Source organism: Meriones unguiculatus, chromosome 9 (genome assembly GCF_030254825.1).
Source record: "Meriones unguiculatus strain TT.TT164.6M chromosome 9, Bangor_MerUng_6.1, whole genome shotgun sequence".
Classification (NCBI taxonomy): Eukaryota; Metazoa; Chordata; class Mammalia; order Rodentia; family Muridae; genus Meriones; species Meriones unguiculatus.
Genome location: NC_083357.1, coordinates 25,123,890 through 25,148,191, shown reverse-complemented (window position 1 = coordinate 25,148,191; position 24,302 = coordinate 25,123,890). Strand labels below are relative to the sequence as shown.

At 40.5% G+C, this 24,302-nt stretch overlaps 1 protein-coding gene across 3 annotated transcripts in view; it reads left to right on the top strand.

The window, feature by feature from the left end:
• Fhit (fragile histidine triad diadenosine triphosphatase) overlaps window positions 1-24,302 on the top strand; it is a 1,530,368-nt gene that overhangs the window by 1,213,711 nt on the left and 292,355 nt on the right. For all 3 annotated transcript variants that reach the window (XM_060390944.1, XM_060390943.1, XM_060390942.1), the window contains one exon: window positions 1,481-1,510. In XM_060390944.1, the coding sequence (XP_060246927.1) occupies window positions 1,481-1,510 (30 nt within the window). The remainder of the gene's footprint in view (window positions 1-1,480; window positions 1,511-24,302) is intronic.

Genomic DNA, 24,302 nt, shown 5'->3' with positions numbered 1-24,302 from the left:
TAGCCCATGAAATGCTGCTACCCATTTTTACCATAGATCTTCCCTCCACAACTAGTCTAATCTAGAAACTTCCTCATGTCTGGAGATTTGTTCTAAAACACAACTTGAATCAACTCTACAATCAATTATTAACCATCCCGCCATCCTTATGCTCTCTCCTGGGCTTTTTGCCATAGACCCGCAAAGACCAGGCACAGATGCCAATGTATTGAAGTCTTTGACCTAAAATGTTCATCTCTTTCTCAAAACACAAATTCTAGTTTGACTTTATTGATAGTATGCTAGCATCTCTAGAAATAGAATTTGATTCAACTTCAGACAGTAATTCAACTAAGGGGTGGATTACTTGGGGTATAAAGCTCTGTTGCAAATTGTTTCCAAGGAGACAAGGTAAAGAAAATGGATGAGGACATCTGTCGGGAGATACCAGTGCTGATTGTCAAAGCGTAATTCCAGAAGTCTGATGGTGACTGTGTTTAGAATTAGAGCACTTTTGCACAATAGTGTTGTGAAACTGCTTTAAAACTGTACTTCAGAGTAAAGTCTGTGTGTCACAATCCTGTGTACCCCTCCCCTCTCTTACACATGTACTTTCACAAAGGAATCCGAAAGCATCCTCTACATTCTAATAATTGCTGTCCTGTTATGTTTTCTCTTAAGTATTGGTTGGAAACTAGAAGGTTGATTTCAGAAACCACTAATGTGTTATGGTTCAAGTTTGAAAAGATTTGACACACATGGTAGACATGTGCTAAACCCTTGCCCTAGCAGGGCATGAATTCTTCCCATATTTAGGGATATTTAACCAAAACCGCTGTGTGGCAATTCTCTTTTGAGATGTGATGTTGCAGAGAAGTTTGCTGCCTTCTCTCTGGAGTAGCAGCTTTCACTTGTATTGCACTGGAGCCTGGGCTTGTGTGCTCATTTTCAGAAATGACAATGACAGTGGACAATATGGCTTTGAGAAGCTGGGAGGAGGAATAGTTACAAGGATGAGGGTCCACCCACAGAAATCACTTCTTTTCTGCCTCAAGGTCAGGGGAGCTTCAAAGGACAATGCTCATCTGACACCTCTTCTTCTTGCTTAGTGGATTTCTTGATGAGAAACTTGATCAGATATTAATTAAATGACTTCTGATTTACAGATAACCAAACTGTGGTACTTTGCCTCCCCAAACATTTTCAGTCTTATTTTTAATGTGATTAAAACCATAGCTGAGAGCAAAGAGCATGAAAGTAGAAAGGAGTGGCCTGCTGGATAATTCATATCATTTTTTACATAACTCCTCACTCACAAAGAAATGGAGACCTGTCTGGCCCCACACATTCGAAATGAATGGTCCCCAGGAGACTACTACAAATTAACACACAATGAAATTGGATCTAAATTATTAATGAGTAATATTTCTGAATAAGTAGGCAGTACCATCAGTCAATTCTCACCTCAACTCTTTTTCTTTTTGCTCTTTTTTTCTTCTAGGATGGTCCTGAAGCTGGACAGACTGTGAAGGTGAGTGCTTATTATGTGCATACAAATTAATAAGGGCAATTATGGGAACTAATAAAAAATCACAACGAGTCATTTGCAGCACATTGCCGTTTCATTATGTTATCTTCGAGGTCAAAGAGACCCTCAGTGTTAGAGCCATAAATCCTGACATTATAAACTGTACCAAACAGTATGTTTCCCATTAGTTTACAAGACATTTACCCTTTGTAGTAAAATTATTACTGTGCAAACGCTAAAACAGAAACTAAACTGAGGAGTCCTAAAAGAGAACAGGGCAGGGTGCATCAGCTTCCTGCAGGTTTTATTGGTCCTGTTTAGAGTAGAGCACCCGATAAATATCTTTAGCTCTTTGCACAATTTAATTTTAGTTATCGGTTTTTGAGAAAGGGGACATTCTGTTGTGTGTCAAGTGTCTTCCTCCCCTCCTGGGCCCATGGCCTGTCTTCTCTTCATGCCCACACGTTTCTCTTCTCTCTAGCTACCAAATACTAAAGTTCAAACTTAATGGGATCAGTGAATTTCAAAATGGTTTTAAGTGTGCTAGAGAGTAAAGGAGGATTTATTATGATAGCCTCTGATCATAGTAAAAGGACAAAACTAAAAAAATCCTGGATGCTTATGAAGCAAGAATCTAGGTTCTTTCATACAAATGTGAATTCCTGTGTGGTTGGTTTTAATGCCTAATGGTAGAGAATGCTGGGTTTCTGGTGGTAGAAATAAGAAGCAAGTCACAGGGGCCTAGAGAGATAGCTCAGAGGTTAAGAGCATTGGCTGTTCTTCCAAAGGTCCCGAGTCCAACTTCCAGCAACTACATGGTGGCTCACAAACCATTTATGATGAGATTTGGTGCCCTCTTCTGGCCAGCAAGTGTACATGCAGTCAGAATACTGCATAAAAATAGTAAACAAATAAATCTTTTAAAAAAGAAAAAAAGAGTTAGTAAGACCTGGAGTTAGTAAGACCTGGAGAGGATAGGAGCTCCACAAGGACCAAATATATCAGGGCACAGGGATCTTTCATGAGACTGCTTCTCCAACCAAGGACCATATATGGATATAACCTAGAACCCCTGCTCAGATATAACCCATGGTAGCTCAGTATCCAAGTGGGTTCTCTAGTAAGGGGAACAGGGACTATTTCTGACATGAACTCAATGCCTAGGTCTTTGACCCCCCCACCCCGAGGGAGGAGCAGCCTTGCTAGGCCACAGAAGAGGACATTGCAGCCAGTCCTGAAGAGACCTGATAAGCTAGGGTCAGATGGAAGGGGAGGTCCTCCCCTATCAGTGAACTTGGAGAGGGGCAGGGAGGAGATGAGGAAGGGAGGGTGGGATTGGGAGGGAATGAGGGAGGGGGCTACGGCTGGGATACAAAGTTAATAATCTGTGATTAGCATAACAAATAAAAATAAATAAATAAATAGAAAAAAGAACCAAGTCATACTATGCTGCTGATGCTACATATGGTGAAATAAAGCTTTTGGGTTTCAGGACTGGCCTTGATTGACAGGGTAACTTGACACCAAGTTGTACCAAGTGAACATGCCTCCTTTTTTATCTTCGCGTGTATGTGGTTCCAGTGTTTAAGATGGCTACAGTGCGAATTTTTAAATTGGATATCTGGGAAGGTTCATGGGGAGTGAAAATCTCAATGGGAAGGCTAATTCCTGCTGATCAAAAGAGTGACCCAATTTCTCTAAAAACATTACATGGAAGACACAACAGAGGAAAGACATTTAGCTTCCACCCACTCCCTTGTTTACTGCCATATTAAGCATCCAAAACGTAGATGCTAAAAGGAGATGCAATATCAGTGTATTTGCTTTGACATTGATTCTTGAAATACAGCATGGCTACCAGAGTTAAAACTCAGAATTCAAATATAAATTTAAAATACACTGAATTGGTTAAATGCATTGTGAAATATCTGTTTGGTATTGTTTCTGAAGCCATTGAAAGTACTAAAGGTAAAGCTAATGGCATGGGCGAATGCACAGCATAGTAGAACACACAGGTTGATAATATACACATTTTAAACATAGCTGAAATTTATGCGAACAGGTAGATTATGTGCTCTCAAGACTTTATTTCAAAATTCTAAAGGGGGCATTTAAATTATTTGTGATAAAATGGACTTGAATAGGAAAAAAAAAAGTAACCTAGAAGTTGTTAGGGACCAGGAGAAGGATGAAATGGGGAGTGACTGCTAATGTTCTTTCCTGTGGTTAGTAGAGATATTATGGTATTTGGGAGATGGGGATATTTTTAATGTAGATTTTTTTTAAAGGAGAGAATGAGCATTGACTACTTCAGTGGGCCAAAGACCACAGCTGTAGAGTTTCAGACTCCAGTAGCAGTATTGCCCAACTTTCTTGAATGAGTTATTATGTTTTTGTTAGCTTTAATGGTGCTGATGGTGGACTGATTTATAATATAAAGCACTATGTACAAATTACTGATGTATGTACTATAACCTGCATTATTTAGATTAAGCTGATTTCCATAAACAATTACATTTTTTTTAACTTTTATATAAACGTGTTAAATTTTGAAGATCTTTCTGTTGTTTTCAGCCAGGTCACAGAATTTTTCCAGTATAAATGTGTGGGGTCAACTCACATGTTTTGTGGGATATAACACATAAAGAAAAGTTCACACATGCACACACACACACACACACACACACACACACACACACACGCCCCTTCCTTGCAGTAGACACTGAGCTTTTCTTAACTGTTCTGTTGTATCAAGTCCTCCTATCTACCGTGTGTAATTTGTGCTTATCAAACTGTGATCTTCACACTGACTTGCAAGAAAGTTTACATGGGAGTGAGCTGAACAACACAGCCGTCACCATGAAGAATCCCAGCTGTTATTGTAATAAAATCTACTAATTCATAATGCAGTGGACACAATGCAGGGATCCTCATCATTATTAAGAAATATGCACAGTCTGGTTCTTTTCAGAGGATTATTATTTCTCAGCTTTCTTACTTCCTGGTGACAAAGGAGCTCAGTGATAGTGTTCCTGTGACCAGGATGCTTGGAACCCATTCCCTCTGCACTGGCAGCTTCTCTAGGGGACACGACAGCACCTTCAGCATCCAGCTGCCCCAATCGGGAATTTCTGGTTGAGACTCTGGTGTTTGGAAATTCACACCGTTACGTATTGTAAAGGGAGGCTGGTCAGCCTGCTGTGAGCCTGTCCCTTTTTTCTTTGCCTGTGTGTGAGATTCTCAGTGCTATAACTGATGTTGGTTCTATTCCACTTTTGGCTCATGCTAGGTGGTAATAGCAATAAGCCCACTAGTGGTCTCTTTCCCTGAAGCAGTGTTGTTGTTGTTAATGAGGGCACACCACTGAGTTAGCCTCTTGAACATGATGGCACTTCAGGTTTTCTCCCCCCCCACCCCCCAAGGCTTTAGAGTCTGCCTAGCAACACACAGGGTGGCCTGGCTTACTCAGTAAGACCCATGTAACAAGGAAAAGGAAATATTGAAGTAAAAAGTGATCTCTTATTTCACAATTGATTATTAGGTTTCCTTCTTGAGTTTAAAAGTAGACCGCTGCCGGGCACCAGGTGATTATTGCAGTGATGTGGGCATCCTTCAGGTCTGAGAACGAATCTCTTTCTCCTCTCTTTCTGCTACTCAGGCCCCCCCTCACACCCACCGAAGCTGCTCCGGTGAACATCATGCTCCCTGTCCTGTTCCCTAGCTATACTCATGTCAAGTTACACATTGGCTTGTTTACATGTGTTTATTTCTTTTCTGTTGTTTCTTTAATCTTCAGGGAGTATGTATCTACTTCATGATTTTGGATTCTGCCATTATTGATGGCACTTAGAATGTGTTGCCCTTGTCCTTTGGAATGGTTTAAGATGAAGGAAACTGAGAAAACCGTGGGATGAGGATGGTCACTCTCTAGATTTCTTCCACAGGCCTCCCCTGAAGTAGTCCATGACAGAACTATCTAAACTTCTTACCCCCAAAGTACGCATAACGCACTTCCTCCAGGAGGGCCCTGCATTTTGATGGTTTATTACTGTTAGATCAGAATGCTGCTGCTTTTCCTATCACTTCCTTGTGTCTATAAACATACTTTGCCCTGTTTCTTTAGGTGTTTGTACCTGAAGCTTCCCTCTGCACATAAAACTTAAATCAAGCGAGTATCCCACAGTTTTCCCTTGTCAATGGGAATGGTGCTGCAGTGATCTTCATCCTAACCTCGCAATAGGAAAGAAAGGATACTTTTCTCCCATACTTTTTCTGTGGCACTTTGTTTTCTTTGAAGAGAGTCAAATGGAGACACTGACTTTTTGCCCTGAGACAATCATCTACTCCTAAATTTCTATCTTAAGTCCTCAGGAAGTAGCAGTTGTTGTGTATCTGTTTTCCAAAGTTCCTGCTGCCAAACTTCCTGAAATTTCCATAAAATGTTTCCTATACTGTGATCATCAGACCAAATTTTCCATAGATTATATTCCTAAATCCTAATCTCAAGTGTAATTCTAAGACAAACAAAAGCCCTAGGGCAGACTCTTTCCTTCAAAAGGAATGCTTTCTGCTAAGCTTAGTGTGAATTGTTTTCTGAGGCTGTTACAGGCACGTCTTCAGGTGGAAGCCGCTTTAGGTGTATTAAGGGGAGAGACTTATTCCAGATAAGTAATCTCGTGCTCTGTTTATAGACCATGCTTGCATATCTCCTTCCATGTTTGTCATGTTTGGCTGTTGTACTTTAAGATTTCACTTCATGCTATTAACATGGGAAGTGTTTCTTAATAAATGCTGAAATATTAGCAATTACTTCTTAAATTTCTTCAGCATAAAGAGAAGTGTTCTTTAAGGAAATGTTATCCAAAAATATCTTTAATTTTCTTCTCCCTGTGGCTTTTTTTAGTTTCCTGGATCAGGTCTTATATAGGACATGGAGATATGGCCATTTTGTTATTTAGTGCACATGGAAGACACTTAGCTGTCAGTCAAGTCAGGGAACTAATGTGCCTTGGCGGCATCTGTCAGTAGGGCCATAGAAGGTAACCTCTGGAACTTCCCAGCTTTGTCACTCTGGGACGGTCTCTGAACTGTGAGCCTCTAGGTCCTCATTTTCCAAATGGAGAACTATTGAATTGGATGGTGATGAGAAGAAGCTGACACGAACAATATAGAGTGTATTAGACACTAAGTAAGAGACAGTCATATTTATGGGATTAGGACCCAAATGATCCCACTGCAAATCCCAGCTTTCTCACCACATGCTGTCACTGGTACTCATTCGTATGTGTGAGTGTGTGTACATGCACTTGCGTGTGTGTGTGTGTGTGTGTGTGTTTATGTGTGTGCATCTGTGTATATTCGTGTATATGTGTACGTGAGTGTGCTATGTGAGCGTGGGTATGTGTGGGTTTATGTGTGCATGTATGTATGTGAGTATGAATGGGTTTATTTATGGATGCCAGAGAAACTCTGGGCATCATTTTTCAGTGTCTTTCCACCTTGCGTTTTATTAAGGCAGGCTCTCCCACTGACCTGGAGTACAAACAGTACAGTTGGCCGCATGGCCAGCCAGCCCCAGTGATGCTTCGTTTCTGCTCTTTCAGCGCTGGGATGAAGAATCCACGCCACATGCCCAGTGGTTTCCCATGTGCATTGTAGGCAGAGAGCTCAGGTCCTGAAGCTTGCACAGCAAGTGCTTTTCTGAGTAAGCCATCTCCCAGTCCTACTTTTCTCTTACGGGTGTGTGTTTGTGTATGCCTGTTTGTGTCTGTGACACGTGGACATTTGTGTGTATGAATCCAGGTACACTCAGCTACAGTACACATGCGGGGATCAGAGTAGAGTCTCCAGGGCCAGCCCCCACCTTCTCCTTAGGCAGGGCCTCTTTGTGTTTTTCTACTGGATGTGAAAAACTAACTGGAGTATCATCTTCTGGAGATTTCTCTGCTCTATCTCCCATCTCCCTTTGGGGAGTATTGAGATGGCTGATGCTCCTGCTACACATCATGGAAATGGTTTCTGAGGCTTCACACACAGAAACACATTCTTGTCACACTGTGTAACCAGAATTTTCACCCACTGAGCTATCTCCCCAGCACCAGTACACAGATACTATTCTATATTTTTCTTTTGCTTTCTTTCTTCTTTTTAAAAATGTTAATATTTGTTTGTTTGTTTGTTTTGAGACAGTGCCTCTCTGTATAGTCCTTTCTGTCCTAAAACTCATTATGTAGACCAGGCTGGGTTTGAACTCATAGAGCTCTGCCTGTCTTTCTGCCAAGTGATGGGATTAAAGGTGTGCATCACCACACTTGTCTTATCTTTCTTAATAACAAGTTCACTTCTTTTTCTTTTTAACCTTTAAACAGGGAAAGGGTGGATCTTTGCAATGTATGCCTGACATTGAAATTGTGGTCCTGAGTCCACTTTATTAATATACACTGCACTCTCATAGTTACTCACTATCTAGTAGCTTAAACTTTTGGAAAAAATTTGATATGAATATATATCTAGGGGTTTTTGAAAAAAAAAAAAAGGTTTAAACTTGCTATGATAAGTGACATTTGATCTGGGTGTGGTGTCACACTCTAGTAATTGAGAGGCTGAAGCAGAAGAGAAGTAAGTTCAAGGTTGTCTTAGACTGCAAAGCAATCCTTTACTCCCCATCCCTCTTTGTCTTGCATGCTCATAGGCACACACACACACACATTATATGCACATGCATGCATATACATGCATACACTCATACCATAAATGAAACAATTTGCAAAGTCAAAAATGTGCCTTCTTAGTTGGAAAAAAATATTGACTATTTATACTGATTCATTGATTGCTCTGAACACTGGTGCAATCACTGAGTAATCCCTGTGAATGGATCAACAGTGCCCAGAAAACTTGTCAAAAGTGGGTTTCCACTACAGAAACCTGTGCCATGTGCTGACTTAGTCAGTGGGATCAGTGCAGGAGTTTGTTCTGACAGATTCCACGGTGATTCTGAGCCATCCCACATGCTATGCCACGCATGTGAAAGGCTAGTGAGGACCACACAGGGAAGACTCTCCGTGCATTCCGCATTTCCATCTCAGGTTTACTGCAAAGGAAGAAGTGGTGTGCACAGGATGGAGCAACCCATAGCTTGATAATTACAAAGATCTGAGTCTGTCATTTATTATTTTCATTTGGAATGAAATTTCCAGAGAGCTGCAATTCGCCACAGGTCTTTTATCCTCTGATGAAAGCCACTGTGAACGCTGCCTTGTCTCTGTTTATACCTAATGCATGTATTTACTGCCGGAAGAATTAGTATCTTCAGGATGCAGTAGCTTTTATCTTGTAGAATTGCCTTATAATTTGCATCTGTTTCCAGAATAAATCTAATTTGACAGAGTTCAGTAAACCAAAGACGGTTGCAATGTTCAGTAGACGGCTTTAAGTGAACTTGTTGGGACTGGCTGTTTTGGGAACTGTTGAGGCACCAGATCCAGGCATGTTGCTGTCCTTCTGATGCTTTAGGGACAAAACCCTAGGTCCCCAGATCCCCTGGCCAGATAATGCACCACAGGTCTCCAGGTCCTTCTGAGAAAAGCCTTTCCCTCCTCTTAAACCTCCAAGCTTCCTCTCAAGAAGGTATCAGAAGAGTACATTTTTCCATTTCTTTTTATTTTTGGTTCAGGACAGTGGTTTTTAGTTATTGATGTATCTGTTGCCTTCCATCTACTCCCAAAAAGGGCAATGAAGAAAGAGATTTTTGAGAATCTATGCCTTTCCAACAGTTATGAAGAGCGTGACCATCGAAACAACCTTTGGATGTGGTAGAGACTGACAGTCAGAAAGTCTAAAGCAGTGTGGGAATGCTTGGCAACAAAGAGGAAAGAATGAGAGAAAGGAGCCTGGAGGCCATGTCTGTTTCTCCCCTTGTTGAGAAGGGCTGCAGAGGAAGCCTCAAGTAGAACCAAGTACAGGTTCTGAAGCATAGAGGCCACGCTTGAACCTGGAGAAGGAAGTGGAGATCAGAGAAGGCTGTGAGAGCCTAGGGTACCAGCTTTTTCTTTTTTTTTTTTTCTTTTTAAATTTTTTATTCAATTTATTTTATTCATATTACATTATGATTTAGCCCGCTCCTCCTGGCCCTACCTGCCCTACCTCTCCCTCCCTTATCCTCTCCATTTTCTCAGAAAAGGGAAGTCCTCCTCCCCTACCATTTGACCCCAGCCTATCAAGTCTCATCAGGACTGCCTGCATCTTCTTCCTCTGTGGCCTGGTAATACCCTTCCCCTTCACTAGAGGGAACTGATCAAAGAGCAGGCAATAGAGTCCATGTCAGAGACAACCCTTGTTCCCCTTACTAGGGTACCCACATGAAGACTGAGCTGCCCATTGGCTAGATCCAAGCAGGGGGTCTAAGTCTTCTTCATGCATAGTCCTTGGTTGGTGCATCAGTCTCTGCAAGCTCCCATGAATCCTAATTTTTGGCTCCTTCAAAAGTAGGATAAGACAGGAAACAGGACAGGAGCCTTCCACAGAGGGCCTCTGAAAGACTACCCAGCAGGGTATCAAAGCAGATGCTGAGACTCAAAACCAAACCTTGGGCAGAGTGCAGGGAATCTTATGGAAGAAGGGCACCAATTATTTCTTTTTCTCCAGTTCTTTTTTCTGAGTTCTAGGAGCTTTTCCTATCACCCTGACATTACCTGCTGGATCTTCTCACCCACAGAGCACTGCGCCTTCAACAAATATCCCTTTTTCTACATGGACTTCATTCCTCAGAGAAGGGGAAGGAATCAAAGTTTCTCCACTTCTACTTTGGCTAACTTGCATTTGCATGATGCCTGTTGGGTCAGAACAAAGGAAAACTTAACCAAGATCCATGATGTTTTAACTTTTTAAAATTGTAGCTTTTATATCCTATTTTTTTCCAACATGTGGCAAATAATCTGGAGAGGATGAGAATAGCCCTGGTCAGATGGAAATACAAGGCAGTTAAGAGATAACCATTAGTAGAGACGACTAGAGAACCAGACCGCCCAATTTCAAACACAGATGTTTCACCCACCAAGTGTGTCTACCCTCTACGAGCCAAGTTTGTCAAACCCCAGTATCCGTTTACACATTTATAAAATGAGGGTTTCTCTGGTCTTTTAATGCCTTCTAGGGATATTGTAAGAACCAAATGGCTGATTACGTGTCCAGGCCTTTAAAACTGTATCTGCACATAGTGAAGTCGCAAAAATATGTTTGCTATGAGCTTTTATAATTTCTGCTTGAATATCTCTGCAGCTCTCAGAGGTAGGCATTAATATTTTACACATGAGCAGCTGAGCTTTACAGAGAAAAGCCACTCACCTAAAGGCATACCTCACAGGTAGTAGAATTAGGAAATCAAACCCACGCCAGAGGAAAAACCCATATCCTCCTTAAGTCATGTGGTTAGCCATCCCACCAGCACAACCAGCCATGATCCAGAAGAGGAAGAGGTTGTATAAATATTCCATTCACTGCAACGGAGATTGATTTTATATTTTTTTGCTTGGCTTAGAATAATGTTGGCTTACACCCAAAAAACACCCGGAAGACTCTCATTGTTAACTAGATTATACAGGTGAAGATTAACAAATCAAAACAGTGCTTTATTGGTGTATGTCCATTTATAGTAGAATTCTATTTTTAGGTGTTTAATTTTTCATTTGTGGTACCAACAAATTCCATCAGTAATTGGAGGCCCTGACATACAGTAGCGTAGGCATTGAGCAGTTTAATTTTATTTTGAGATCTGTAATGCATAAATGTAGCAAACACGACAGATGTGCTCTGTCAGTTTTTTAGTATTCAGTAGACTTCCATCTGAAACTTAGATCTGGGGATTTCTGTATAATCACTGTGAGAAACAATGCCCTTCTCCTACACAGGAGAGAGAGAGAAAGAGAGAGAGACAGAGAGAGAGAAAGAAAGAGGGAGAGAGGTTCTGTAGATCCTAAGATCCCAAATAACTGTAAAACATTTTTGCTCAGCCTCATCTTTTTACCTCTGTTCATTTAGTAAAATACCAGTTACTGTTACCCTTTTTGCTGTGGGATAGATACTTGGTGCCCCCAAAACAATTGTTGAAGGCACTTTGAAGCTGTTAAAATATTTGCCTAAAAAGCATCAAGACCTGAGTTTGAGCCCAAGAAACTGTTAAAAGAATATTATTAAATCTAGTCCTGGTGGCACTTGCTGTAATCCATGCTCAGGAGATATAGGGATTATTGGGCTCTCTGGGCCTCACAGGCCAGGAAGCCTAGCTTACATGGGAACTCTAGACTCTAAGAGACCCTGTCACAAAAGATAACAGTGGACAGTACTTGACAAAATAATTGTCAGACTCCAATACTCTTCTCTAATATCATGCAAATGCACACACTCATATGCATGAATATTCAAATGTGCACACACGTATAAAGTAACAATGACCATTAAAGCACTGCTTCTCACCATCTTCCTGTTTCTAGCCTAGACAATATTTTATTGTTTTAAACTACCTAACACTATTTAATAAGCTCCTTCCAACGTCAGATCTTTAAACCTGCTATACCTAATAATGGTCTTGGCAGAACTGTGGGACCAGCCGAAGTAGCTGTGCCCCATTAGTCATATGAAAAATGTTCAATACTTTTGTTTAAATGCAAGTGGCTAGTTTAGCCTCAGTAGATGAGTCTTTTGTTACCATGAAACTTCTGTGAATGCACAATGGTCAGCGAGAGCCCAGAAAATAATGTGTGCAGTGGTAGAAACTGGGCACTCAGCTGAAAGAAGTCCATATGTTATGAGATTTCATCTCAAGAGTTATTAATAGGTAAAAATAATAAAATCTAAGAGCAGCTTGCCTTGAGCTACCTAAGTTTTCAAACTATCTATTGCTTAGAAATTGCCTCTGGGTGGAGACAGTAGAAGGAGCATATGGCAGGAGGTGAGGGCTCCTCAGGTGACCAAATCCGCAGCAGTTCATTTCCAAATTGGATAATGCATCTCCAGTTACTGATTATAATTCTCAAATTTTAAAATATTCATATTTTATGGTTCATTAAATATAAAAGAAGAAATATATAGTGATCTTGGTAGTTTTTGTTTCACAGGGGCCTCATCTGTAGGATTTTCCACCAAGCTATGACTATTACAATTTATTGTGTTTGCTTTATTATCTCTAGCATGTAACTGCTCCTCGTATCCCTGAATCCAAATCTCTGACGATAGGGACCTTGGCAGAGTTTCACAAAGCCACCATTAGACGTTGCCCAGATTTACGAGCTGATCTCTCAGTTACTTATATAAATACCGTTTTGAATCTTGCCCTACATGACCTTAGCCCTATACTCATCTTGAATTATTCAGTTCTTTTCAGGGGTTCTTCTTCACCCTTTGTGCCAGAACCATTAATAAAGTAATTCTCAAGTCTCAAAAAGCAGCTGGAAAAGTTAAGGATTGGATGGCTGAGCCTGGCTCAAGAGGGACAGGCATGATGGATTATAGACATGGAAACCTGCTGAGCCACAGCCATGTAGGAATTAGAGCAATGACCTCCCTAATGACATGTGAGTGAAAAAATATTATGTTGATGAGACTCTAAAGGCCCTCGGGCCAAATACAGTGAACCCCCACCCCTCCCCTTTGTGAATCATGTCTGTGCTGGAAAATGGTAATTTTGAAATTTAACCCTTATACAGGAGGCATCAATTCTACATCTATATTTCAATGACAGATTCTTTTTCTAGAGAAGACTCTTAACCACCAATGTCAGAAAAATAGACATGCATTTATGGAAGCCATTTCAACAAGATAATGTTCCAACTTCAGAGGGAAGCGACAGTGACTTGAAACCTGGGTTCCATCAATCCAGAGATAATGTACTTGGATTCCAATCTGGAAGTTGCCATTTCTTTTCTTTGATTTTTTTTTCAACAGGCATTTTGCCCTCCTGATGTATAACGTGAGGCAAACATGGAGAGTTTTTGTTTTTGTTTTTTTAAGAATTTGACCTTGCCTTAAGTGGTTAAGAAAAAATAAACAACATTGAATGAACAAAGTGACCCTCCAAATGTTCTTTTACTTCATGATGAAATCCATTTATCCTAATGTTCACATTCATATCATTCTCTCTCTCTGGGGTTTATATATCAGTTCCTGTTCCCTGAAAAAAATAAATGACTTCTTATGCTTCCTATCCCACTGCCCTGAAAAATAACCCAAAAGGGGCTTTTATTTGTGTTTCAAATCATCTGTTGGTTGTAACTGGTATAAATTTTCAAATGCAATCATGTTCTAGCAGTATAATCTTGTTGTTACTGTTCAGTCCTGAAAAGAATAAATAGGATTGTGAGCTCAGATCCCCCATCAAATGGTCATAGATGAATCTCACTATTGAGGAAGAGACTCAAAGGATAGGCCTTTGGAGGATTCGGGAAGGCCTAGTCACCTTGGAAGTCAACTATTTTCTCTTACTCTACAACTTCCTTCTCCCAGCAAATGCACACACGAAAACACACACACACATATACATATGCACAGGGGATTGAAGTCTGTCTTTTATTTTTAATATATGGAAATCTGGGACACTGTGAGGGGGCTGTTTCCAGTTCTGCACAGCTCTCATTTGTAATTGATGCTGACAGTTGCCTCCCCACCCGAGACACCTGATTCTTGTCTCTTAGGAAAAGGATTGTCCTGCCTCTCATGTCTGCCCACTTAACATTCTTCCTTTAGGAACAGCCTTAGAAATAAATGTCCCAATAGTGGAATGCTGAGAAGCAGTAGGAGTTCCTTAGTCCACAGTGAGTTCTTTTTGAGTCAGTGTCTATGGAGTATCAACTTTATATCAGACATTGCTAGGCTCTGGGCTAGAGTGCAAGAAAGGGCAGACCAGGAATATGAGACCTGTAGACTGGAGGACGGCAGAATCCTACCTACCTGGGAGCTGAAGAACATTCTAGACAAACAGAATAGCAGTGGGAGTGAAGTTCTCACATTTTAGGAGATGAAGACAAGGTGGCAAGAGAGTAGGATGAAGATCATGACAGCAAGAGTCAGTTTGAAGAGAGAAAAGGGAGAACTTAGGCTAGGCCTTGTATACTGTTGGAAGTTAGGATCTTTAGTTCTCTTCAAAGTGTATTTGATGTTTCCAGTATTCTAAGGACAAAAAAAATATTTCCAGTGTTCCTACCATAGATCTTAACTAGATTCATATTTAAGTGTCTAAGTGAACTGTTCTAGAATTTGGATAATTAGTATCCTGTGTCTATTATGGCCTTGATGGTGATCACTAGCATTTTTTTTCCATGCATACCCATTGATCCATTGTTTAGCATATGAGGAGATAAAATGGGTTGAACTCTTCTCTCTCTCTCTCTCTCTCTCTTCTTTCTCTCTTTTTCTTAGTACCAGGTGCACATTTCATTTTGTATAATCCAAAAGTTGGCAATTTTCTTTTGTTAAAGGCCAAACAGTAAACATTTTAGTCTCTGAGTGCCAGATACACTCTGTTGCACTAATACAGTTTTGTTTTTGGAAAAAAAAAGCAAACATCACAGATTATATGAAAATGAATTTTCACAAGTGGACATGGCTATGTTGGAATAAAATGTTATTTATAAGAGGAGTATCAGAAGTTTGTCCACTTAGTTTATAGGGTTGCCAGATTTGAGGGACCATGGTCATCACAGAGAATTCCAGGCTTTAGCTGTAGGAGTAGATATTCTCTTCATGGCTGTTTATGAAGAAAAGAGCTGTTATTATCCTACTGTGTTTAGGGCTGATGCTGATCTGGAATGTGGAAATAGAATAAAGGTCTATTCTTGGTGGTGTCATCAGGTCCTTATGTTAGCCAGCTCTGAGGCCTGTCCTACCTCTAACTGGTTTCAGTTGGGTGATTCTACAAGTTCTCTGTTATTAAAGCTAGGCAGAGTTGACTCTTGTCAGTTTCAAGAAAAGACATGCTCAACTAGACTATCTGCTCAAAAATATTTAATTTTTGTTAGTCCTTAATATGCTTAACTGGCACTTTGCGTAAACAATTTCTAAAGTGCTTGTGCATCTCTGCAGTGCTCATCAGATGCCAATGGGGATCTTTGAGTGAAAGTCTGCAAATCAATGGCCCTAGAAGAACTTAACTTCCAGTGGGTTCCCTCTGGTGCATGACCATGCAGTAATTCCATTAACTTTAATGATGATACTGCTGCACAAAATGGACTCTGTTAGTCTATTCTCCTCTTTGTTTTTGGCATTAAATCTTCTCTTCTAGATAGCTAACTCTTCAGGGTAAAGTATGTGCAGCTATGCCATTCATTTCTTGGCCTTTATTAATATATGCAGGACTCTCGCTCTCTGGGAGGGAGCTTACCTAAATGAGTGCATTAAAAATGAATTTCCTATGTCATTCGTCGATGCTGAGAAAACCCCAGAGTCAGGGACATCAGTGGATTATTATTGATTGTTGCAAGATACAATAAAATCATAAATATGGCTCAAAACAATTACTGTGGTCACATTAGCAAATTATCAAATCCATAATTTTTTCTGGAGGCTGGCCCCGGAGATTTAAATAAAGTGCCAGAGGGAGTAAAGTTGTATTTTAGGAATGAGACAAGGAGGGCTAGGAGAGAGAAATTTATGATTTAATTTGCTGGGTAATCTAATTGAGAATAACTATTGAATTTCCAAAAAATGAACTTTGATTAGCTTCAGGTATCAGAAATAAACTGGAAATATGGGTCAGTATACGGTTTTTGGAGAGTCTTCTGGGAGGGGGCAGGAAAGTATTCATTGGGAGGAATACGGTCTTATATGACCTTCAACCTGTTTCCTTATGTGTTCTTATTGTCTGTGTTCAAATAATTGGATTATCCTGAGACTAGCTGGCACTTCACTGAGACTTGCTTTTTACTTTCCTCACCAAGTGTCAATTTCCCCCCACTTAGAAATAAATCAATTGGAAATGAAATTACCCACAGCATTCATTTTTCACCATCTAGTAAATGAGTCTCTCTAAAGAACAGGAGAGCCTCCCTTTTCAGTTAATGCTTAATAAAATCCTTCTTTTTGGCAGAGCTGGTACAGAACTATTGTTTCTGCCTTTGTCAGGCCCCTCATCTTTACTGGATTACGAGCCAATATCTGTTCTGTGAAACCCGTAGTAGCACATTCATAGAGTCCTGTGCATATTTTCTGAAGATCTGACTGGAAGCCTGGATTACCGCACTGCAGCTTGGAGTAAAGCTGCCCATCACGCTCTCTTCCCAGTTAGCAACTATGGAAGTTCACCTGCAGCTGTGGCCCAGCTGCCCTCTGATGACAGACACTCCCATACCATGGCTAGAGTCTTAGGAATGCTTCTGTTCATCATTCATCTCACTTCAAGAAAGCAACAAAAGCAATTTGCATAAAGATGGAGGGGATCTCATAATGATCTGTGTAGAACTAGCTAACGGATTTCTTCATGCAGTCAGCGAGAGCTTGAAAACCTAGCCGAGAAATGATAAATTACTGCTAACTGTCCCAATTATCCCTTGACACTCTGTTGAAACCTGAAGAGATTTTGCTGAAACTCACAAATAGTGAAGATTTTAAAGTTGAATGCATTATGCATAATGAAAATGATTTTAAAAGTAGAAGGGTAGCCAGTACAGAAGAGCCATGTTTGCCCCTCATGTCTCTAAAGCCATATAAAGAGGTGGGGAATGGTGAGGGAATCCAGTGAATGAATTATCATTCTAATTGCAACACAATTGATTGTATTTAAATTGCTCATTAGGTGAAAGAAGACTATGAGGCATTTCCCATGGTCATTACATTAATAGACATGGCAATAGTGTGATCTTAGCGCTTTCTCCCTGTAAATAGCATAAGCCACCCACTTAGCATTAAAAGGTTGACAGTGATGAAGTTTAGCAAGATGCTTTGTATTAACTTACCTTCCATCTGTTATGCTTTGTAGTCTGAGTTTTAAGCATCTGTGTACCAACCTATGTCCAATAGTCCCAACAGTAGCTGACTTTTAACTACCTGCCTTAATCCATGAAAAATAATCCTAGTTTTCTTTTCCCACCTGTTCTTCCCCTCTGTAACTCCCCAGGGTCTTTACAAAGACAAATTCCCAATTAGATTAATACAATTTGAGTATTATTTACAAGTGCGCAGAATCATTATATAACAAGGTAGAACAAAGGTCACCTCTCATTTCTATGTCTCTTTTAAGCTGGGAAGAATCTGCCTCTCTTCTACCTTTCATTCCTAGGGGCTTTGTTGACTTTGGAAGACGATATATCTCCTCCACTTCCTCAACCCCCTACCACAGGATTTGTCAGTCATATATGATGTGCATCTGATAATTTTTCACTTTCATTAAACTGGCCCCAAGTCTAGCGCTTTCCTCATGGAGACTACTCTAATTTAAACTCACTGCCTAAAATCACATGAGGGCATTCAGATGACATTGGAGAAAAACAAGGATGCTTTCAATAAATAATTATTGGCTTCAGAGCTGTTTTTCATATAGAAATAAAATGATTGGAAAGGTTGCATTGCAGCTCTGTCATAGTTTGGACCTTACATGGATGATTCTTTTTGTATTCTGGAGACCAGGAAATCTGGGTTACTCCAAAATTATGTATTGTCACTATTATCAGGACTACGTGGTGAGGTGATAAACTGGATCCCCACTCTGTATACACCGTCTAGTAATATAATGGATCCCGAGCTGATATGGTTGATTACCAATGTTTGAGCTCCAGTGGTATGCTCCATACCTAAGGTGCTCCCATTGCACGGCTCTCCTCAGCTCTTACATTTCCCAAGTGTCCATCTGGTCATTTCCTTACAAGTGGCATGTATAGGCCATGTGGAGCCCCTTGAAGTCTTCTATAATGGCAATTTTAAACATAAATACAGTTACACATGGCTAACTTCTTAATATCTGTGAACTGGAAAGATTTCAAAATACTTAGAATATTGAAAGTCATGAAGTTTTCCATGGGAAAATCCCCCTATATGTAGCATACCATATTTAATTTCAAAGATTTCCAGATCATCTAGGCCTAAGCAGCCATGGATTACTAAACACGATCTACCTGATTTCGTACCTTTCAATTCACTACTTAGGAAAACACAGCATTTTCCTTCTAGGATACCAGGTATCATGTTCTACCCAAATGAGAGATTAGGTTTTACAAGAGTATCCTTGACTTGTAGCTATTGCATAGGCTTACGAATCAAAATCTGACACCCTGACTATTCTTATCTGTGTGGCTATGAATAAATTACTTTCATTTCTCTTTGCTTCCCTGTCTGTAAAACTGGAATAACATTACTTCTTCCAGCTGGTGATTTTGTAGTAATTGAGATTATGGATGGTAAAATCTTTGTATAGAGTTTGGCATATTGTGCTTTATTTCCCAATCATTTATGGAAAACTCTTTGCATGCTAGTTTATATTTCATCACCTATGATCATAGCCATGAGCAGAAGAAACACTGGAGAGGAATGATGGTGAACTTAGTTTGTTTTCAGTCTGTTGTTAATGGAGCCAAAATATTTATTAATGGTAAGCAGGTTGGTTTTCCAGAAATCAAGACAAGTGAATCAGATTGATTGGAAAATATAGATCTAATCTGCTATTGCAGAGTTTCCAGATGGCTGTGAGACACTTGGGGTAGAAACGGGGGTGTTCTTGCCAGATGCACAGTTTGTCCGTAAAGCTGTGCCCCTAAGATGAGTATTAGCTTTACCAACAATATTTTATTATGAGCTTACAAAAAAAATTCCTTAAGACGTGATTAAGAAACTGTTTCTCTCATACTCCAGTTAAGACAAAGTATAGATCTGATATTAAATTTTCAATCCAGAAAGTAGTGGCTTTCTTAACCTCTGAAGAGCAAGTAACATGACAAAGCTGGTTCATAATTCACAGGAATCCATGGCAGTTGGCTGTTGAGGAATTTTTCTAGACATTTATCTCTTCAAAATGTTGAGTTTAAGGCAGGAGCTTCCCAGGAATACCAACAGAGCCAACTAACCAGGGCTCAAGGTGTGCTTGCGGAGATGAAGCATCAATCAAGGAGCATGCATAGGCCGGACCTAGGCCCCCTACACAGATGTAGCTGATGGGCAGCTCGGTCTTCATGTGGGTACCCTAGTAAGGGGAGCGGAAGCTATCTCTGACATGGAATCTGTTGCCTGTTTTTTAGTTACTTCCTCCTGGCAGGGCTGTCTTGCCAGGACACAGGGGAAGAGGATGTGCTCAGTCCTAATGTGGCTTGATAAGCTGGGGTGAGTGGGTAGTGGAGGATCCCCTTTTCTGAGGGGTAGGGGAAGGAGGATAGGGAGAAAAGAGAGGGAGGGTGGGACTGGGAGGAGAATATGGAGGGGTCTATGATCAGGATGTAAAGTGAATAAATAATTTTTTAAAAGACACTTGAAATTATAGAATTAAGGTCTAGGATTTTAGAGTTGGTACGTGTCCAGTTAAAGAGAGTTAATCTTAAATTAGACTCAAGAGAGCTATATTGAAATTTTAGTTAGGATGGAGTTTGAAGATTTCAGTTTTGGCAGAGCCCCCTGATACCTTCTCCCCATGGACATTAGATTTCCTTTGTAGCTTCTGGTGGCAGCTGATGATTCCAGCTATCCTGGATGTGAGTGTCAGAAGGCAAGAACAGAAATTAGAATATTCAAAGCTGAGCAGTTTCAGGGCCTTGGCTGTGTGGCAGGTTTTACAGCAAAGATGGAGATTTGTGGTTGTTCTCTGCCACCTAGAAGAATGTTCCCCCACATCGCTCCTTCCTGACTACATCAGTCCCCACTGCCACCTCCTTAGCCTGTCCCATGAGAACAGTTGTTAGGCAAGCACTCTGCCATCTGTTGTGCAGCACAGGCTTCCAGAACACAGCAGAAAGCAGGTGTGGTGTCAAAGCAACTTACTGAGCAGACAAGTGGAAAACGGGACTTGGAAAATAATGTGTCATGTTTCAGTCTTTTTTCATCCTAGGACCCCGATGCCTAGACCCAAAATACCATGTCTTACCAGCAACCAGACCCTAGCAATCAGTTTAGACTCTAGATCTGGTACCATTTGCTTTATAGAAGGACGTGTGGGCTGTGGGTCAGATGGAAATGGGTTCTGTGGTATGAATTCTGTCTTGGGGCTCTGCTGGACATGCTCCTAGTTTTCAGTCTCCACATGCATCTCTGAGCCAGCCACCACTGCTGATGCACATTCTCTCCCAGATTCTAGAACAGGGGCTATACAGCCAGAGCAGCAGGAAGGGTCTGTCTCTGTTACCAGATGATGCTTAGCATTTTCAAATTTTAACTGCAGAGACGAATGAGTTCCTTGCTAGAAATGGTGCTGTAATTTATTTTGTGATGATGTAATGTAAATGTACTTGTTTCTCTACTAGTCCGCTATTAGTTTAGTAATCTCTCCTCATCTTACACACTGTCCCAAGATCCCAGCTGCATATCTGACACTATATATAGTCCCAGTCTCAATACAGGACTTTTCCTACATATATATACCTGTGAGAAGTTTTAAATTACGTATTGTGAGATATTTAACAATAGGAGTTATAAACTATGAGAGGCACAATGATATAAAAATTACCATTTATAACTAATGAACTATCTCTGCAATTTTTCATTTAATATTTTTAGATTGCCTTAATCATTGGTAACTGAAACCACAGTCTGGAGGAGCTACTGTATTGCTGTATATAATGTATATAACTCTGCATGGTGATGCGATGTGCATGAATAGCCATTGGTGGGGCTGCTTTCAGGGAATGCAATGACTAGCTCTTCGTATTCACTTTACAATCATGCTATAACTTACAGTTCACCATGCTCCTATAAAGAAGCAAGCTTTACTTGCTGCAGTGCTGCTGAAGAACACAGGGAGTCAGGCTGTGGAGATTAAATGCCTCCCCCGTAAAGAACCATTAGGTCTTACTTCAAAAGCCTGTACTCCACAAAACTGGGAAATCTAAACAGCATGGATGATTTTCTTGATAAATTTCATTTACCAAAGTTAAATCAAGATCAGGCAAACAGTTTAAACAGTCCTATATCCTCTGAGAAAATAGAAGTAGTCATCAAAAGTCTCCCAACCAAAAAAAGCTCACAACCAGATGGTTTTAGTGCAGAATTCTACCAGACCTTCAAAGAAGAGCTAATACCAATACTCCTTAAACTATTCCACAAAATAGAAACAAAAGGAACCCTGTCAAACTCACTCTATGAGGCCATAGTCATCCTGATACATAAACCACACAAAGGCTCAACAAAGAGAGAGAATTTCAGACCAATTTCATTAATCTTATTTTTGAGACAGGATCTTCTACAGCCAAGTCAGACTTCAAATTTGCTGTGTAGGCAAGGATGACGTTGAATGCCTCGCCCTCTTGCTCCACCTGCCCAGTGCTCGGATTCTAGATGTAAGCCATCTTGCCCTTGCTAGGCAAGCACTTTGCGCCCCTTACATCCCCAGCTCTTACTCTTATTTATAGAGTGAGGAAACTGAGGTTCCCAAGGGGATCATGATTTGCTCATTGACTAGAATCTCATCAGAGGCAAAATTCAATAGCAAACTAGGCCCATGACATTTCACTCACAGAAAATTTGGTGAAATCCGTCTGACTTTCACAGGGTGGTTTCAGCGACCCCAACCTCATCAGCATGTGGTTGATAAGCTCGCTCCCAGCAACAACATTTAAACCATGGCATTTACTTTCGGTCGGCAGAGGATGGTGGAATTTGAATATGTTCTCTAGTGAGAAGGCATGTCTTCTAGGAGTTGTGTGATTGCAGAACATAGAAGAACAAACTATTTCAAGTGTCATAAATTTCTGTATTTTCAGACTAAAATCTTAACTATAATTTTTTTTAAAAAAGCCCACTGTCACATTTCATTTTGTACAGAGTATTCATACCACTGCTTTAATGTAAGCACATATAACTACTTCTGTATTTTAAAAAACCTGAATTATTGGTCTGTTGAGCATGTGATGAATGCTTCCAAGCATTACTAGTCACCTGCTTTGTCAGTTATTGTTATTAGACACAGCTGGGGAAACTAACAATTCTCAGTCATCCTTTTAGATTTTTCAGTTCTTTGGTGAGGATGGAAACTAAAGGGAAAAGCAGAAATGTGATGTCATGTGTCCTAATACCAAACAAAGTGCTGAAAGTGAAAAGCAAGTGGCGTGGACTTGAGTTTCCCAGACTGTCAGAGAATGTCCTTCCCCGGGGATGTTGTTTTTCAGAAAAAGAGAAAATAGATCCTGAGGGAAATATCCATGGCAGGACCCACCGCTGTTTACAATGCTTCACAAGCTATTATTTCATTATTCAGTGGGACCCTTCATGGGCATCATTAAATCCAGTCTTTGAAGAAACAGACCATTGGCTTGATTTCAGGTGGTGAGGGCTGGCTACTGGTCATCAGGGTCCCCAGAACCATGGCCAGTCTTGTCATCCTGGTTATAACTTGAATATTTTTGCTGTCACTGTAATAAAATGAGAACAGTAGGTTCTACAAACTCTTTCTCTCCACTGCTTTTCAGTGACTGTGGAGTAATAATGACAGCTGCTTCCTCTGTCTTGGTCTCACTTGTGCTAAGTGTCCTACCAAAGCACTGTGACTCCAAGAAAGCAGGCGGCAGCATCCTCTGTGGCAGTGGTTCTCAACCTTCCTGACGCTGCGACCCTTGAATACAGTTCCTCATATCGGGTAACCCCCAACCGTAAAATTATTTTCATTGCTACTTCGTAACTATAAATTTGCTACTGTCATGAACCCATAATGTAAGTATTTTTGCAGAGAGAAGTTTGCCAAAGGGGTCACAAGTCGAGAACCACTGCTCTGTGGAAAAATTCATCCCCTTTTAAAAGGAATTAAGTACTCTGAGTTTGAGAATGAAACATGTTTCATGTCATATATGGAAAATTGATTTTTTTTGGCCTAATTTCTGGGAAAAGTCCTTTGAGGCAGACCCTGAAAGTCCTTATGATGTGCTGATATCCCCTTTTAAAAACCACTAGTAAGGAAATGACTTGGTGCAATGTTTACTATCCCTCTCCATAGATCTAATTCAACTGTCCTACAGTTTAATTTTAACACCAGTATTTCTCTAAAAGTTGGTGCTCCTATTCATTTTAAAAATGTAAATGTGAAAGAAATGTTTAAATGAACACTACCAGGAAGAGGGAATATAACTCAGGGAAAATCAGGGCAAATTTGTGTCTTTTGCTTCGAGTGCATTTCCTTCTTCTTCATCTCCCCTTCTTTACATCAGGAGTTTTTCAGTTGCAAGTGACAGAAAACCCAAACTGGCTGAATAAGCGAAAATGGATCGGATCGTAATTTAAGAGTCTAAGGAAACTATTTGACCTCATATGCATCTTGATCAAGAGGACTCAGCATCTCCTCCTCCACCTCTGTATTCATCTTTCTCTGCAAAAGCATAGGCATGAAGTTGGCATTGATGATTTGGGCATTTTCAGGGCATTGAAGGAGTACCCTTGGAGATGATGGTGGGACGCTTGTCCCCTCCCAGTGTCTTCTCTCACTTCTTGTTCACAAAGTCAACAGCTTTGAGCCATTGGGTCCTACTCACCCGAGACCCCAATGCAAAGGATGCAACTGCCAGTGGATGGAAACCTAGAAGTGTGAAGTCAGATAAACCATTTTCTCTTTTTAATATCGTTTTCTCCAGTATTTGTGAGAGAGAACATTGATGACGGCTGCTTCCGCCATGTCTCCAGTTAGGTGAACTGT